We start from the raw sequence: 16,068 nt of genomic DNA on the forward strand, positions 1-16,068 counted from the left end.
TAGGGATCCAGCAATAAGGTGCAATACATCACAAAAGCAGTGCAGGCTATCATTGGAGATAATAAGCAGGTGCATTAATATTCATGCTTTATGAAATCCTGGTTGTGCTTCTAAAAAGCTGTAGAATACATTCCAGGTTTAATGTTCACCAGTAGATGTTTGCCAGTGATTTTATGATATTTCTTATAGCAATTCATTGAAGGCAACACTAAGAAATTTCATCTGTGGTTTCCATTTGCTTAATTGTATACTCAGCTAATGTTCCTTGGCGAGTATGCATAATCCTTTCTGGTTGGACCTTGGCTCTTTCTTTGTCTCAGTTGGAAGTGCTGTTATGTAAGACTGATTTGTGTGTGTGTGTGTATGTGTGTGTGTGCGTGTGTGCACGCGGTGTGTGTGGTGGGGTCAGGTAGCAGTGAATGGGGAAAACTGCATACATGGTCCTGTACAGTACAGTATTTCCCTAGTGTCAAAGAAATGCTTTTAGACTTCAATTCCATATAGAGTTTCCATAACAGGGAGAATAAGAAAATAATGTTAAGCTATAAGGGATGCGAAGATATCAATAAAACAGGACTACCATATAAGGGATGCATAGGCTGGTCACTGTCCAACTCCAGGCCACCACACAGCATCCCCTAGTGTTGTACAATGTATTAGCACCGCAAATAAAGCATATGAAAATGTGCTACTGTTGGATCAAGTTTGGGGTGGGTAGATGCAAACCATTACATTTAGAATGGGTAAGCAGTGAGGTCCTGCTGTATAGCACAGGGAACTATATCCAATCATTTGTAATAGAACATGATAGAAGATAATATGAGAAAAGAATGTATACATATATATGACTGGGTCACTTTACTGTATAGCAGACCTTGACAGAACACTGTAAATCAACTAAACTTTAAAAATTAAAAAATAAAAAAATTAAGATCTGGGAAGATTACTTAACAAAACAAGACAAAATAAAATAGGTGGTCGATATGTATCCTTATGTATTTCATCTATAAATAAATTTATAATGGACTACATATATTATTCATATGCATAATGTGAATAGCATATACCTCTTCTTCTTTGAAATTATATTTGATTCTTTATTTTTTCAGGAGTTAATAAAGACCTTTTCTACTGCTTTTGGAATCTTAACTTTATAACTCCTGTGTTTTCCTACTCTTCCAAGCCATGAAGAGGCAGGGCTCAGAGAAAAGGAATATCCTCCCCTCCATGTATCACTACTCCTCCCACCAACTACTCCTACCACCTCTTTTTTGTTTTTCTTTTTTTAGGGCTGCACCCACAGCATGTGGAGGTTCCCAGGCTAGGGGTCGAATAGGAGCTGTAGCTGCCGGCGACACCACAGCCACCACAATGCCAGATCCAAGCCACGTCTGCGACCTACACTGCAGTTCACAGCGTCACCGGATCCTTAACTGACTGAGCGAGGCCAGGGATAGAACCTGTGTCCTAAGGGGTGCTGGTCAGATTTGTTTCTACTGAGCCACAATGGGAACTCCATTACCACCTCTTTTAGCATCATCCTCAACACTAATTACTGCAGAGGCTTTAAATAGAGAATACTAAAAAGGCCCCTTGGACTGCACTGTTTATCCTAGCTTTCCCCACTTCCATGCTCCTTTGGATCCCCTTTTGCTTACCCATTCATCCATGTATCCTTTTATTCATTCATTCCATAAATGTTTACTGAGACCCGATAGTATATGAGATACAGTGCTAAAGGATGGGGACAGAGTGTGAACAGAGCATACAAAATCTCTGCATTCATGGAGCTTATATTTTGGCAGTGAGTAAGTTTGCAGGGTTAATTCAACCTCTTTAAATTTTTTTGTATTTTACTGGCTCCGTTGACATTCAGGGCATGGTTACTAGAGTTGGGATCTTTTAGTTTCTCCCTATTTTATATGAAGAATTTAAATCAAATCAGCTTTTGTATTTATATATTAGCCTTTGATGTGTGGAGCTAAAGTTTCAAGAATACACCAAAATTTCTGGAGTTCCCTGGTGGCCTAGTAGTTAAGGGTCCAGTGTTGTCACTGCTCTGGTGCAGGTTTGATTCCTGGCCTGGGAACTTCTGCATGCCATGGGTACAGCCAAAATAATAATAATAATAATAATAATAATAATAATAATAATGATAGTAATACATTGATGTGTCCTTGATATGATCTCTTAGAAGTATCTCATTTGAAGCCTTTTGCACTACTGTTTGGTGATGAAAAAATATGTTGGTATCAGAAGGTGCCAAGAATCCATAATGAAAAGTTAGGATCTCAAAGATCTGAAAAACAATTCACACACAAGTACCCCTCTGTTTGTGATGTCAAGTTTGTTATTGCTGTGACCACTTGATTGAAGTTGGATGGACCCTCTTCTCCCAAATTTGTTCAAATGTTGACCATGGTAATGTCACACTTGCACCAACGGGGTATGAAATGATTTCTTTCTCACCTAGTAAAGGTTCTCAGAGAGCATGGTGGCTCCCAAGCAGATCCAAACATGGCTTGAAGGAGTTGGGAAAAGAGACTGACTTGGGGTTTTTATGGGGGATCAAGGGTGAGGGTTCCTGCATGTGGTTGCGACTTTTACTGATGCCAAAGGAAGGAGATCTTTGGTTTTCTCATCAGCTTTCCCAGATGTGGGGCAAAAGAACAGTGAGTGGTGAAGCTTAAAAATAGTCAGCAAACATAAAAAAAGGACCTACACTCCTCACTATAATGTTGATGATGTTGGGAGGATTTGCGGATAGATGGCTGCAGTATGAACAAGGACTTGTACATCAATCTGCTCAGAAGCAAAGAAGTAAAACGAACAGTTTAAAGAAATACTGGAGCCTTGCTTACCATCTTTTCCTCCTCTCCAGTTTGAGTGTTGACATTTCCTGGTGTGTGATCAATGACTTGTTACGATCAGGTTATTTGTAATGATAAGCAGTCTCTCCTCTTGGCTTGGGAATGTGAAGATTCACATATTTTTATGTTGGCGTTGGCTACTGGCAAATCAGTGTATCCTGAACCATCAGTCTTTGGGCAGCTAAAGCCCTCAAAACTAAAGTCTGCTATTATACATTAAAGAAACTTTGTGACTTCCTATCCCTGAATGAACCACTATAGGGAATTTCAAAGCATATGCCAAAATGTGGGTTTGCTTAGTGTTGAAAACTAGGCACTAGTTGCTTACTCATGCTTATTAGGAAGTGCCATATACTGGCTTATAATTTCATCTAAAGAATGTTTCTACAATTAATGTGTACCTGTTATATGCCTCAATAAAATCTAAATAAAAGTGACATCAATAAAGTCAAGAAAAGAATATTATAGCTATATAGCAACTTTACTAATAGTCTCAATTGATTTTCTTAATTGGACAGGGAACTAAAAAGCAAATAACAAAAACAAATGTTGGTCATAGTAACAATCATACAGGGACCTTTATCCAAGTGTTTGAAAAGTAATTGTAGAAATTCATGAAAATCATCCATTGCTGATGATATATTTTTCTCTACATTTCATGAGATGAGAGATACTGTTGAACTGGGAAACCATTAGCACTGTTATCTTTAAAAGATGAAAATTATAAATGGTCTTACAGGATACTTATCACGCCATTGACTAAAACTTTTCAGATTTCACTTATGTAATAATTATAGGTGGTCAGATAACCTAATTAAATTTTTATATTCTACATAAGCTGAATATAAAGCAAAACTATTTTTTAAAATAATATCTCAGAAAATCTGAAACTGCCTCATGTTCAAATTCTTAAAAAAATCTCATATTATGTTTAAATGTTTTATTTTGAGTAAAGTTTTATTTGGTAAAGACATTAAATTAAAACAATGTTAAATAAAAGCTAGCTTTGAATATTATTTACGTCATCTGACGGATACCATTAAAACAAAGAAACAACTATATCATAGACATAGTAATTATTTTTGGTGGTATGACCTCAAAATTGCCAAAAATACATGTCATTGTAAACAAGCCTTTTATTAATCACTTTAAATAGAAATATAGTATTTTCATTTTAAAATAAGAATATTTGGGCAATGAACTAAAAGAATGTGGAGTACGAGCATCAAGAGATTATAATAAACAACCCATTCAAAAAATGTGCAGAAGATCCGAATAGGAATTTCTCCAAAGAAGACAGACAGATGGCAAAACAAAAAAACATGAAAAGATGCTCAACATCACCACTTATTGGAGAAATGCAAATAAGAACTATAATGAGGTACTACCCACACCAGTCAGAATGATAATTGTCAAAAAGTTTACCAAAAAATAAATGCTAGAGAGGGTCTAGAGAAAAGGAACACTTCTACACTGTTGGTAGGAATGCAAATTGGTGCAACTACTATGGAGGACAGTATGGAGGTTCCTTATAAAAGTAAATATAGAATTACCAAATAATCCAGCAATCCCATTCCTGGGTATATATCTGGAGGAAAAACATAATTTGAAAGGATACATGCCCCATTGTTCATCACAGCACTGTTTACAATAGCCAAGACAAGGAAGCAACCTAAATGTCCATCAATAGATGAATGGATAAAGAGGATGTGGTACATATGTGCAATGGAATATTACTCAGCCAGAAAAAAAGAATGGAATAATGCCATTTGGAGCAACATGGATGAACCTAGAGATTATCATGTAAGGGAAGTAAGTCAGAGAAAGACAAATATCATATGATGTCATTTATATGTGGAATCTAACAAAGATGATAACAAGAACTTATTTATAAAATAAAAACCCACAGATTTCAAAACCAAACTTCAGGTTACCATGGGGGAAACCACTGGGAGAGGGAAGAATTGGGAAGATGGAAATAACATATATACACTGACATATAGAATGGATAATTAACAAGAATTTACTGTATAGCATAGGGAAATCTACTCAGTAACTTGTAATAACCTATATGGGAAAAAAGAATGGATATATGTATGTGTGTAACTGATTCGCTTGGCTGTACATCTAAAACTAATACAACATTGGAAATCAACTATAATAAAATTAAAAACAACACAACACAACACAACAAAACAAAACATCCCTTTCTCTTAAATAAGACTAGATCGCATTTCTAAATCAGAAGCATGATTTCGGGGGAAAGTTGTCAAATACAGTGATGATTAACTATGTTTCAAGACAATGCTAGGAGGAGATATGGTGACTCCTGATCTGAGGCAGAGTTGGCAAAGGACCGTTCTCCCAAGTACGTGGCCCTCCCTAAAAGGCCTGGAGGAGTGGGGTTGGGGTGTTCTGATTGCAAGTAGGCACTGCCACCCCTCTGCATGAGCCTTTTGCAGAAATGAGTCCAAAAAAACTCACATCATTCAGATGGCAATCCATTACAAGGAACCTGGGTGAGAATTTGTCAATAAAGAAAAAAAAGAAGGAAAATTACAAGAAAATCCAATAAAGGATGAAGAACCCTCTACCAGAGAAATGATACCGGAAACCGGGGGAAAAGTGTGATAAAGAATCCCAGTGAACTGAAAAAAAAAAAAAAAAAAAAAAAAAAAATCAAATCATTGTCTTTTTTGTGTGGGGGGGTGAATTATTTATTTTTTTAATGATTTTTATTTTTTCTTTTTTTTTTGTTTTTCATTTTTTGTCTTTTTGCTATTTCTTGGGCCGCTCCCACGGCATATGGAGGTTCCCAGGCTAGGGGTCCAATCAGAGCTGTAGCCACCGGCCTACACCAGAGCCACAGCAACACGGGATCCGAGCCGCGTCTGCAACCTACACCACAGCTCATGGCAACGCCGGATCGTTAACCCACTGAGCAAGGGCAGGGACCGAACCCGCAACCTCATGGTTCCTAGTCGGATTCGTTAACCACTGCGCCACCACGGGAACTCCTGTTTTTTCCATTATAGTTAGTTTACAGTGTTCTGTCAATTTCTACTATCCAGCAAAGTGACCCAGTCACACATGTACCTACATTTTTCTCACATTATCCTCCATCATGTTCCCTCATGAGTGACTAGAAATCACTGTCTTTAAAAAATAAGACTTCAAAGCAATGATACAAGAATTTAGAGAGGATGGTGTGAAATAATAAAATAGAATACAAGAGATGATAGGCTCAGGAAAGAAATGCAGAAGAGAAAAAATTAGATAAATAAAGGTTAAATTGGAACCTCCACCAATATTAATTGACACACCCAAAATCATGGTAAGGTATATGACTGAGAGAGTGAAATTCAACGTTAAAAATAGGCGTAGACATAGATGTGAGAAAAACCAACATCTACATAATTGTTTCTCTAAAAAATGGAACTAAAAAAATGAATAAGTAAAGCAGTATTTAAGTATTCCTAAAAGATTTATCAGAATAAAGACTTGAATCTTTTGACTGCAAGGGTGAATTGGGCCTAGAAAAGTGACAAACAGTCAATAAACTTGGCAAAATTATTACACTAAACTCTACTCAATATTCCATAATAACCTGACAAAGAATGGATAATTTAATAATTTAAAAAAGAATGGATATATGCATATGCATAACTGAGTCACTTTACTGTTTACCCCCAAGTAATACAACATTGTAAATCAACTATACTCCAGTACAAAGTGAAAATTAAATTTAAAAAAGAATACTGTGGACATTCAAGCAATAAAGACCAATTTACCTGTAAAAGATGGAAAAAAATTTCAGGATCCAGTTTGCGGATATTTCTCCTTGGCATCACTCAACAGTGTTAAGAACGTAAAGTGATGTGTTCAATTCTAAGGAAGAAAAATGTGATTCAGCACCTTTGTACCCAGCCTAATTGTTTGTCGAGTATAAAGAAAATAAACAATTTGGTTGTTGGCTGCATTGTTCTCATGACCCTTCCCTAAGAATGTAGTGGAGAAATAAGTTCGGGCGTTGGAATAGTGGAAAGACTCCAGCAGGAATACTGGAAAAATATCATTGAGTCAATGTTGTTACAGAACGAAGATGAAAAGAAACGCATGACTTCTGTTTATAGACCAGAGCATAGAGTACTCCCAAGCCGTAACAACATAGAAATAATATATAATGTAAGAAAGTATAATATTTTGGTTTTCTTATTTTTATAGATCGAGGGAAGATATCATTTAAAGATGATAAATAAGGATCTAAAGTACTCAAAAGAGTCAGAAAGTTAATAGGAAAAATAAGTTCAATAGGGTGCTGGAGGAGGAAAAGGCAGAGGGAGAAGAAACAGAAAGATAACTTTGTCAATGCTCAGATTAGGGAGTAAATAAAATTGAAAGAAATAGTAAATACATCTATTAAATAAAGTTTAATTATAAAGATAATCGGAAAAAATTAGAAACCTTTTTAGAAAATTTTATTGGAGTAGAGTTGACTTACAATGTTGTAGTATTTTCAGGGGTACAGCAAAGTGAATCAAATATACATATACATATATCCATTCTTGTTCAGATTATTTTCTGATATAGATTATTACAGAGTATCGAGTAATTTCCCTATGCTATACAGCAAACCTTTTATATTTCAGTAGAATGCACATAAAAATGTAGCCTAGAAGACTGAAAAAAATTATTTAAATAGCTTTGCATGTACTGATATATTATGATGTTCAAGCTATATAATTAAGTTGAGAAAAGTTGCAAAATTATATGCGTTTGTTCATTATTTCTGAACATGTGCTTGTGTATTAATAGAATAGCACTTACATCTTTTAAATGATCAATTCCGGAGCCATGACAGGAACTCTGGATGCCACAGGTGTGGCCCTAAAAAGAACTCCCCCCCCCCCAAAAAAAAAGTACATCCAAGAAGTGATCCATGAAGCTCTAAAGCAAATGTAAGGTATTGCTGATGTCATTGTTCACTTCCTGCTGTCCTTGACTTCCACACCATGCAGGCTCAAAGCACAGAAGAGCAAAGTTTTCCCTTAGATGCCTGCAGAGATTCCTTGCTTTTACAAACATTTACTGACTTTTAAATCTCAATCTATATGTTCTTGCTCAGATTGCACAATACTCAAACCCTAAAATAAGTGGATATTCTACTCAGAAAGACTCCTGACAAGGCATAATGTGATAGGAGCCTAAGGAAGTGCTGGGTTTTATACAAAGATCCAGTAGAGAGGAAAGGAGAAGGGAATGGTTGTGGAAGGGTTAAACTGATGTCTCCCAGTTTAGAAGCAAAGACTTGCAATTTCAAATGCTAATAGTCTTCCTGGGAGAGAAGAGTCAACAAGTGTTGTGTTGTATTTATGCTACACAGCAACCTTGTTGCAGTGTCCTCAATCTTCCCCCTGCCCCGCCCCGCTTCCTGCATCTTTTCCCACAAAGACTATCCTTGACCAACAACCAGAAATGAATTTGATTTCTCTAATACAAAAGGTAATTGGATTTTTCTTTATTGAATGCATCCCTTTAATCACTGTCTCTGCTTCTGCCAATTTAGCTGCAAGTGACCTGACATTGATCTGATGATATGACTTAAAGAGTTGGAGCTGGAGGTGAAAAAGACCAGCTGTCTAGCATCAGAAAAAAATGTTTTTGCTTCCTCTTGCTATCTTCCTAAGAAAATCCTTTATCCTTGAATGTCATTTTTACAAAACATGCTGCTGTAATAATTGGTCATATACCAGCAGATTGCCTCCTAGAAAATATAATAAGTATTTCTCAGAAAGTGCCCTGGAGAAAACATCGAAAATTGAATAAAATCTACTCAGTAATCATTCCGTTCCTTGAAAATATTTATTACCATTCAGGCTCTTTTTGAAACAGGATAAATATTGCTGAAGAGAACTAATTAAATCTTTTACAAAACTGGTGAAACGTGAACTATCTATTTAAGTATTATTTACTTAACCTTGAGGTTTTGTAAAAATAAAATTTGACAAAGGAATTGTTATTCAAGAAGGTTATTATGGGGCAGTGGGTGAAATTGTTGTATTTGGCAGAATAGCAATTCTTTCCTCAAAGGGAGTTATAGAATTCTTTTTATGCCTAGGAATGTATGGAATTTAAATTTCTCTGATTTGGGTTTTACTCATTTACCAGTAGCAGTGTAACTCACTTGATTCGTGGTTAATTTTTATTCTACCATATTCCCTCTGTTCATTCTGCTAAAGATCATGAATCTTTTTTTTTTTGATTGAAGATACAATCTATGGGCATTAGTCTGAGAGTAAATAAAATCTTGTAAAGGATCACAAAGAAAAAAAATAGATGAGAACATCATCGATAAATACGTTTCCTTTTAAAAGTGAAACAAGTGGGTTTTTTTCCCTTTTGAAATCTTAATATTGGTTGCATTCACAGTTACCAAAGTCATTAACCATATAAAGAAATTAACTGAGAGTTTATATTAAAAACACTTAGGATTGTTGAACTGAAGATTCAGTGTAAAGCCACATCACATAAAGTTAGTGCAGCCCTAACTTAGAAAGAGCTGGCGTAAATCCACAGTGTTACCCAGTGAAGGTCAATGGCTTTTCTTAAGTTCTTATGAACCAAAAGAAGCATGGGTGTTCTCTTTATGAAATGATGTTCAGAGAGAATACAAAGAATTAAGACTGAATATTTCCCGGGGACTGGGTTCCTCACCCTCTCTTCTGATTGCGTCCGAAGTGAGCATGTGAAGCTCTGACATGCCAGTGAATGTTTCTAGAGACCATCTCCCTGATGCTGTGTGTAGCACAAGAAGTCAGGCTTGCTTGAGAATTGATGTGCCTTCCATGGAACAATCCGTACTTTTAAAGGGGTCACTGATCCAAAAGACCCCCCACCCAATCAGACACTTTACCATGAATGCTTAAATCTCACCCTTTCCAGTCAGGCATTTATTGCAAGTTTTACTTAAATGTAATAATAACACTTTAAAGAGAGCAAAAGAGAAGTATATTTGAATGGATGATGAAAATTCTTCCATACTCAATTCAGCATTTCTGTCTATAATATTTTCTTAATTTTGAATGTCTTTTGTTTGTTTGAATTCGAACATTATCAGTTAAATATATAATTAATGAAATAATATTCTCTCTTGAAGGGAGTGTAGATTTTTCTGGGAAAAAGAAATTGTGCTTTTGCACGTGTGTGTGCATGTGTGTACACATACACAAACACATTTTCTTTTATTTGAAGAGGGAAATTCGTTCCCCATTCCCACTGGATTTTTAAAAATGCTTTTATAGTTATGTTATTTATTTATGATTATTTTGAATATTTGCTGAATATATTAATATAAGATGTGGCCAATGAACAGTTTACTTTGTGGATGCATTTTTTGTGCTTTTTTAAAATGGAAGTATAGTTGATTTACAGTATTAGTTTCAGGTGTACAACATAATGGGTTGGCATTTTATAGGTTCTACTCTATTTAATGTTATTATAAAATATTGGCTATATTCCCTGTGTTGTACAATATATCCTTGTAGCTTATTTATTTTGTACCTGGGGATTTGTACCTCTTAATCCTTTACCTTGATCTTGCTGTTAATGCATTTTTAAAAACAAGCATTTATATGAGTTCATTTTATCCTATCTTCTTTGAGCAAGTATTTTGAAGTCTTTTCATAAAAGATTCTCTAGAAAGGATGCAAAGATAAATCTTCACTTTCAAGAATTTTAAAGCTTAGAGAACAAATGTACATAAGTAAGGAAATGTACATAATGTAGGGAAAATGTACCTAAGTAAGGAAAGTAGAATGCAGAAAGGAATATAAGACATGAGAAGGATGGATGGAGAACTGCAGTTGGAGGAAGCAGGGAAGACCTGGCAGTGGTCGTGTGACTTTACCCAAAGCCTCAAAACAGCAGAGTCTGTGCACATGAGAAAAAGAGAACATTTTTGGAAGAATGCTAGAAAATTAGAATAAATATGCAATAAAAAGGGTTCAAGTTGGTGCACACAGCCTTGAAGGGAAAAGTGGAAAGAAAGGAAGGTAATATTTTGACGAGTGACATTGGGTGAAGATCGAGACACATCAGCAGATATTTGGATTTTAGAGTTTCTGATGTAGACAAAAGGAATATGTCATTTTATTTATTGCATTATGTTATTTCTATGGAGAAGTTAATAGTATCTTAAAGATGCCTCCTTCTATAAGGTTATGTTGATTGATGTTTTTAAAAGAATATCACTATTTGCTCTATGGAGTGAGCTAAAATATGCTCATTGTTATGTAAAGTCAAATGAATTAATAAAATTTTTAACAGAAGGAAGTATATTCTTCTAATTTTAATATCTGCATATATTATTTTTTTCTCTTTTTAGGGCTGCACCTGTGGCATATGGAAGTTCCTGGGCTGGGGTCAGGTTGGGGCTGCAGCTGCCAGCCTATGCGGCCTGAGCCACAGCCATGGCAACACCGGATGCTGAGCCCACTGAGCAAGGCCAGGGATCCAACCGGCATTCTCATGGAGACATTGTCGGGTTCAATAACCCACTGAGCCACAACTGGAACTCCTCTGCATATATTCCAGTGATAAAATAGATACATATTTTATTCTTAGCCAAATGTGCATTAATGTGTATTAAAATCTGAATGGAAGATTTCTGAAAGTACTAAATAAGTTTCTTTCATTGCTTCAGGTCACCGATATGATGCTTCAGGACAAACCCTATCCTGACTGGGGAAAATCTGCAAGAGCTTTCTGGAAGAAGGGAAATGTGAGGATCATTTTATTCTGGTAAGAGATTGTTTCACTTATTGACATGTCTTGCCTCATTCACAAAGTGCTTGAGTTGAACGTAGTTTTCTTTAGATATAGAGGATTCTATCTAGAGAGGCACTTCCAGTGGACATTGTGCTCCATGAGCATGATTAACATTGTTCTAATTATTTTATGAATTAATTTCAACTTATGCATTGTCGTAGCTACATATTTATAAGACGTACATTCACTAATACAATAGAGCAAATAAGATTTCACCAGAGGGATGTAGGTTTTTGATTCAGCAAAAATAAGCTATAATTTTCATCAATAAAATCTGATATAAAAATATCTCCAGTAAATACTGAATTTCCAGTATATCTGACAGGATATAATTTTGCTTTGTAGAAATCATACAGAGAGGGAACCTTTTTACAGATCACATCTGGCTCATTGGCACTTCTTTACGTAATTTCCTTTGGCTCCTCTGCCTTATCATTGGGATTAAAAAACAACCCATGTCTCACAGAGCTTTGTTTTTATGTAGTGTCAACATTATTTATGTGTATTTGAACACTTTTAGACAAAAATGACAGGAAAATAGAGACAGCAATAAGGGCGCTTCCACCAGGCTGTGTGATACTGTCCAAATGCAGTGATACAACTTGATGTATGAAAAGTTATGTCCACTGGCGCTCAGAAGCCTGGCAACAGTTGATAACTTGCACTTCATAAATTGCATTCTGTTCACCTGCCTTTCAAAACAAAAATAAAATCCGTTGATTCTTAGATTTAATTCTGAGGCTTAATTTTTTTTTTTCATGTACAAGCCACAAAAAAATCATGGTCACGCAGTACTTAGGGGAAAATAGACACTCTAAGCTATCTTTGTGCTTTTGCATTATCACTAAATATTGCTAGAGATTCATGGCCTTTGGAACTCAATTATTAGCAGGTAAACAAAAGTAGATTTTTCAATAATGTTGTAAAATGAATATGATTCCGTACATGTTTATTCACACCTTGTTTCTGAGTCAAGTGTGGCCTTTATGCTTTTTTTCTTTTCTTTGGCTGTGCGTGCAGCATGGGGAAGTTCCAGGGGTTATGGACTGGCACCCATGCCACAACAGCAACCTAAGCCACTGAAGTGATAACACTAGATCCTTAACCTGCTGAGCCACCAGGGAAACTCCTGGTGTGCCTATTTATGGTGTGTTTAACCTTCATGTTTTTCCAGTTTATAAACTCTCCATGTAGCTTGTCTAAATAAAATATAATACTTACAGCAAGTATTTATTGAAGGTATATTTTGCTCTAGGCACTGTGCTAAGTACTTAACATTCTATGTATTTATTCATTTAAGCCTGACAAGGTACAGTTATTATAAGCATAGGACTCTGACTCCAGAGCCCCAGTTCTTATAATGCTAGGATTGTCTCTAGGATACATTGAAGTGCAAATTCAAAATGATTATCCTTAATCCTTTTTTAGGTAATGGTGCTAAATAAGGATGTGAGATTCTGGGGAATCAGTCCACCCTATAAAATTACGTCCAGCAGTTTTACGAACCACATTTTAGGAGTTCCCTGGTGGCCTAGCAGATTGAGGATCCTGCATTGTCAATTCTGTGTCTGGAGTTACTGCTATGGCACAGGTTTGATCCCTGGCCTGGCAACTTGCATATGCTGTAGGTGAAGCCAAAAAAAAAAAAAATCATATTTTAAAAGGAGATTTTCTCCGATATGAAAGGTATTTATGGATTATCTCTCCTATAAAAATATGAATTTACTATGTTTACAGATATTTTGTATTATTTAATGTATCTTCACGGCAGCCCATTGATTATCGTTCAGTGTGGTCAGTTACCAAGGTCACGTGTATATTAGTTGCAAAGGTGAGTCATGTATATCTGAATGCCCCCATTATAATCATTAGCTGCTTTTAATTGCAATTAATGGTTTCAGAGGAAAGGAATCTATACTATATTTTTCCATAATCATCTTAGTACATTTTCCTTAAACATTATTAAATATGTCCATCAAATCTATGTATTACCAGTCTTTTTATATAAATGGGTTTGCTTTTGACATATGTGATAACACAGCCCCCATGGATAATCTGAAGCATATTTTGAATGTTATAAAATAATTTAATTAGTCACTGACACATAGTAATATTCTTGAATGGAGAGCAAACTAAACACTAAAGAAAATAAACATTTATTCTTGTAGCCATTGTTTCTTTAAAATTATTGATTATTAATATTTTTAGAGATGATTTTTCATTGTATATTGCGAAAGTAGTATTTCAAATCATGGAGAGCATAAAACATCTGGAGGAAAAAAAATTTTTTTGGCTGTGTCTGTGGCATACAAAAGTTCATGGGCCCAGGATTGAACCTGTGCCACTGCAGGACCAGAGGAGCCACAGTGCCAGATCCTTAACCCACTGCACCAACAGGGGAACTTCTGGAGGAAAATTGAAATGCCACTTTGAACGTATTTTTTCCTATTTTATCCATTACATATAGTTAGATTATCTCGACAATAGTATTCATGGTTTTTAAAAAAGAAAAAATCTGATACAAACAGTTGAAGATGGAAATTATGTGGCAAGCAAAGAAATCTCCCTTTTTGTTCATATTTTTTCAGATAAAAGGGATTTAGCAAGTATAAAGGGCATTTTTTTTTTTAGCTCTAGGAGATAAAAATACAGAAATCATTGGCAGGGTTTTAAATGAAAGGAAAGATAGAATTTACATACTACATGTCACCCACTCAAAAAGAGGTATTTTCTTTTGGTTTTGCCCTAGTTAAGGAGAGAGAGATTCATGTGAAAAATCTGTGGTGGAGACAGAATTTTTCAAAGGCCCTTAAAAGTTGCAGTATGATTATGTGCCACAGTTTAAACCATACAACATGCAATTTTGTTCTAGTAAACTTACCTTTTACCTAGGCGTAGGTGCTTTAACTCACAAATCCCTGTCAGAAACTATTTCTTTTGCAATTCTGTGGCTGAGTCCTTCCTTGATTCTTAGTGATAGATGTCTCTGCATTGGAGAGAATGATACCTATTTCCTTTAGTAATTGTGTGAAGATGAGTCTGCTGTAGCACAAGGGTCTTTATGCCTAGGAGGAGATGAAATTGTGGTTGATTTGAAAACACTAAATGAGAAAGGGCAGACTATTTCTAGAACTTCCTTTCTAAAGCCCTGTTCCCAGCCCTTATATTAATTTTAAAAATAAAAACAATTTAAGAATCTAAATCCTAGGTTAATGCCATACACTGTTCTATTTTCCAGAGGGACTATCAAAACCCATTTTCACTCACCTGTGCCTGAAGTAAATGTATACATAAACATAGAAAGAAAACAAATTATAGGATATTTATGTTAGCTCCTATATCGCTGCTTTCTTTACTCTCTAGAGACACAATTTGCATGCTTTTGAGGGCGTGCATTTGCATTTAGGGATGATATTTCTCAAAGACTTAACTTTTTTTTTCTTTTTTTAGGGCTGCAGCTGCAGCATATGGAAGTTACCAGACTGGGGATGGAATCGGAGCTACATCTGCTGGCCTGCGCCACAGCCACAGCAACACCAGGTACGAGCTGTGTCTGTGACCTACACCCCACAGTGCATGGCAATGCTGGATCCCCAACCCACTGAGCAAGGCCAGGGATTGAACCTGCATCCTCATGGATAGCAGTCGGGTTTATTTCTGCTGAGCCACAGTGGGAACGCTCAAGGCTTAACTTTTTCTTTTTTTAACAAATAAGGGAAGGCACTCTTCTGTGTATAGTAGAGGAACTGGCAGAAAAAGGGAATGGGAGAGCTGGTGGTCACTGGGGCTTCAAGGATACTTCAGGGTCTTTCCTTGGACACACATAAGAGAAGTGCACTTTTTTGCCCCCTCTGATCACATGACTTGCTTTGAATGTTCGAAATATAAGTGAAAGAGGCATGTGTCACCTCTAGGTAGAAGCCCTTTATTTGCCCATGAGAAGCACTGAAGGGGGCTCCTTTCTTGATAGTAGGTATGGAAATTTGTGACTAGCTGGAGGCTTTGTCATGCAGGTTCCCTGAGTGACCTGAATAATCCCAGCTTCCTTAACAACACACAGGACATAAAATGCGAGAGAGGCACCAGCCTTTGCAAATGTTAAGCCACTGAGATTTGGGGGTTGCTTGATCCTGCTACATAAACCAGCCTATCCTGGCGTCTACAGACACTGATCCCTAGAAGTGGAGTGCCGACACAACAGAAAGCTAACAATTTTGTCTAAAGGGTCAGACAGCAAATGGCAAGAAGACTAATGCGAAGGCTGGAAAGATGGTAATACATGTGTTACAAAGCATTTGATAAAAACCGTGGTCTGTGATGACTCAGATTCTTGGAACTTGGAAAACACAGTGCATTGTTGTATGCATCTGTG

At 36.2% G+C, this 16,068-nt stretch overlaps 1 protein-coding gene across 9 annotated transcripts in view; it reads left to right on the forward strand.

Annotated features, from left to right (window-relative positions):
• The window catches only part of TMEM117 (transmembrane protein 117), a 485,759-nt gene that overhangs the window by 305,463 nt on the left and 164,228 nt on the right, over positions 1–16,068 (forward strand). For all 9 annotated transcript variants that reach the window (XM_021092567.1, XM_021092568.1, XM_021092570.1 and 6 more), the window contains one exon: positions 11,572–11,669. In XM_021092567.1, the coding sequence (XP_020948226.1) occupies positions 11,572–11,669 (98 nt within the window). The remainder of the gene's footprint in view (positions 1–11,571; positions 11,670–16,068) is intronic.

This window comes from Sus scrofa, chromosome 5 (genome assembly GCF_000003025.6).
Source record: "Sus scrofa isolate TJ Tabasco breed Duroc chromosome 5, Sscrofa11.1, whole genome shotgun sequence".
Classification (NCBI taxonomy): Eukaryota; Metazoa; Chordata; class Mammalia; order Artiodactyla; family Suidae; genus Sus; species Sus scrofa.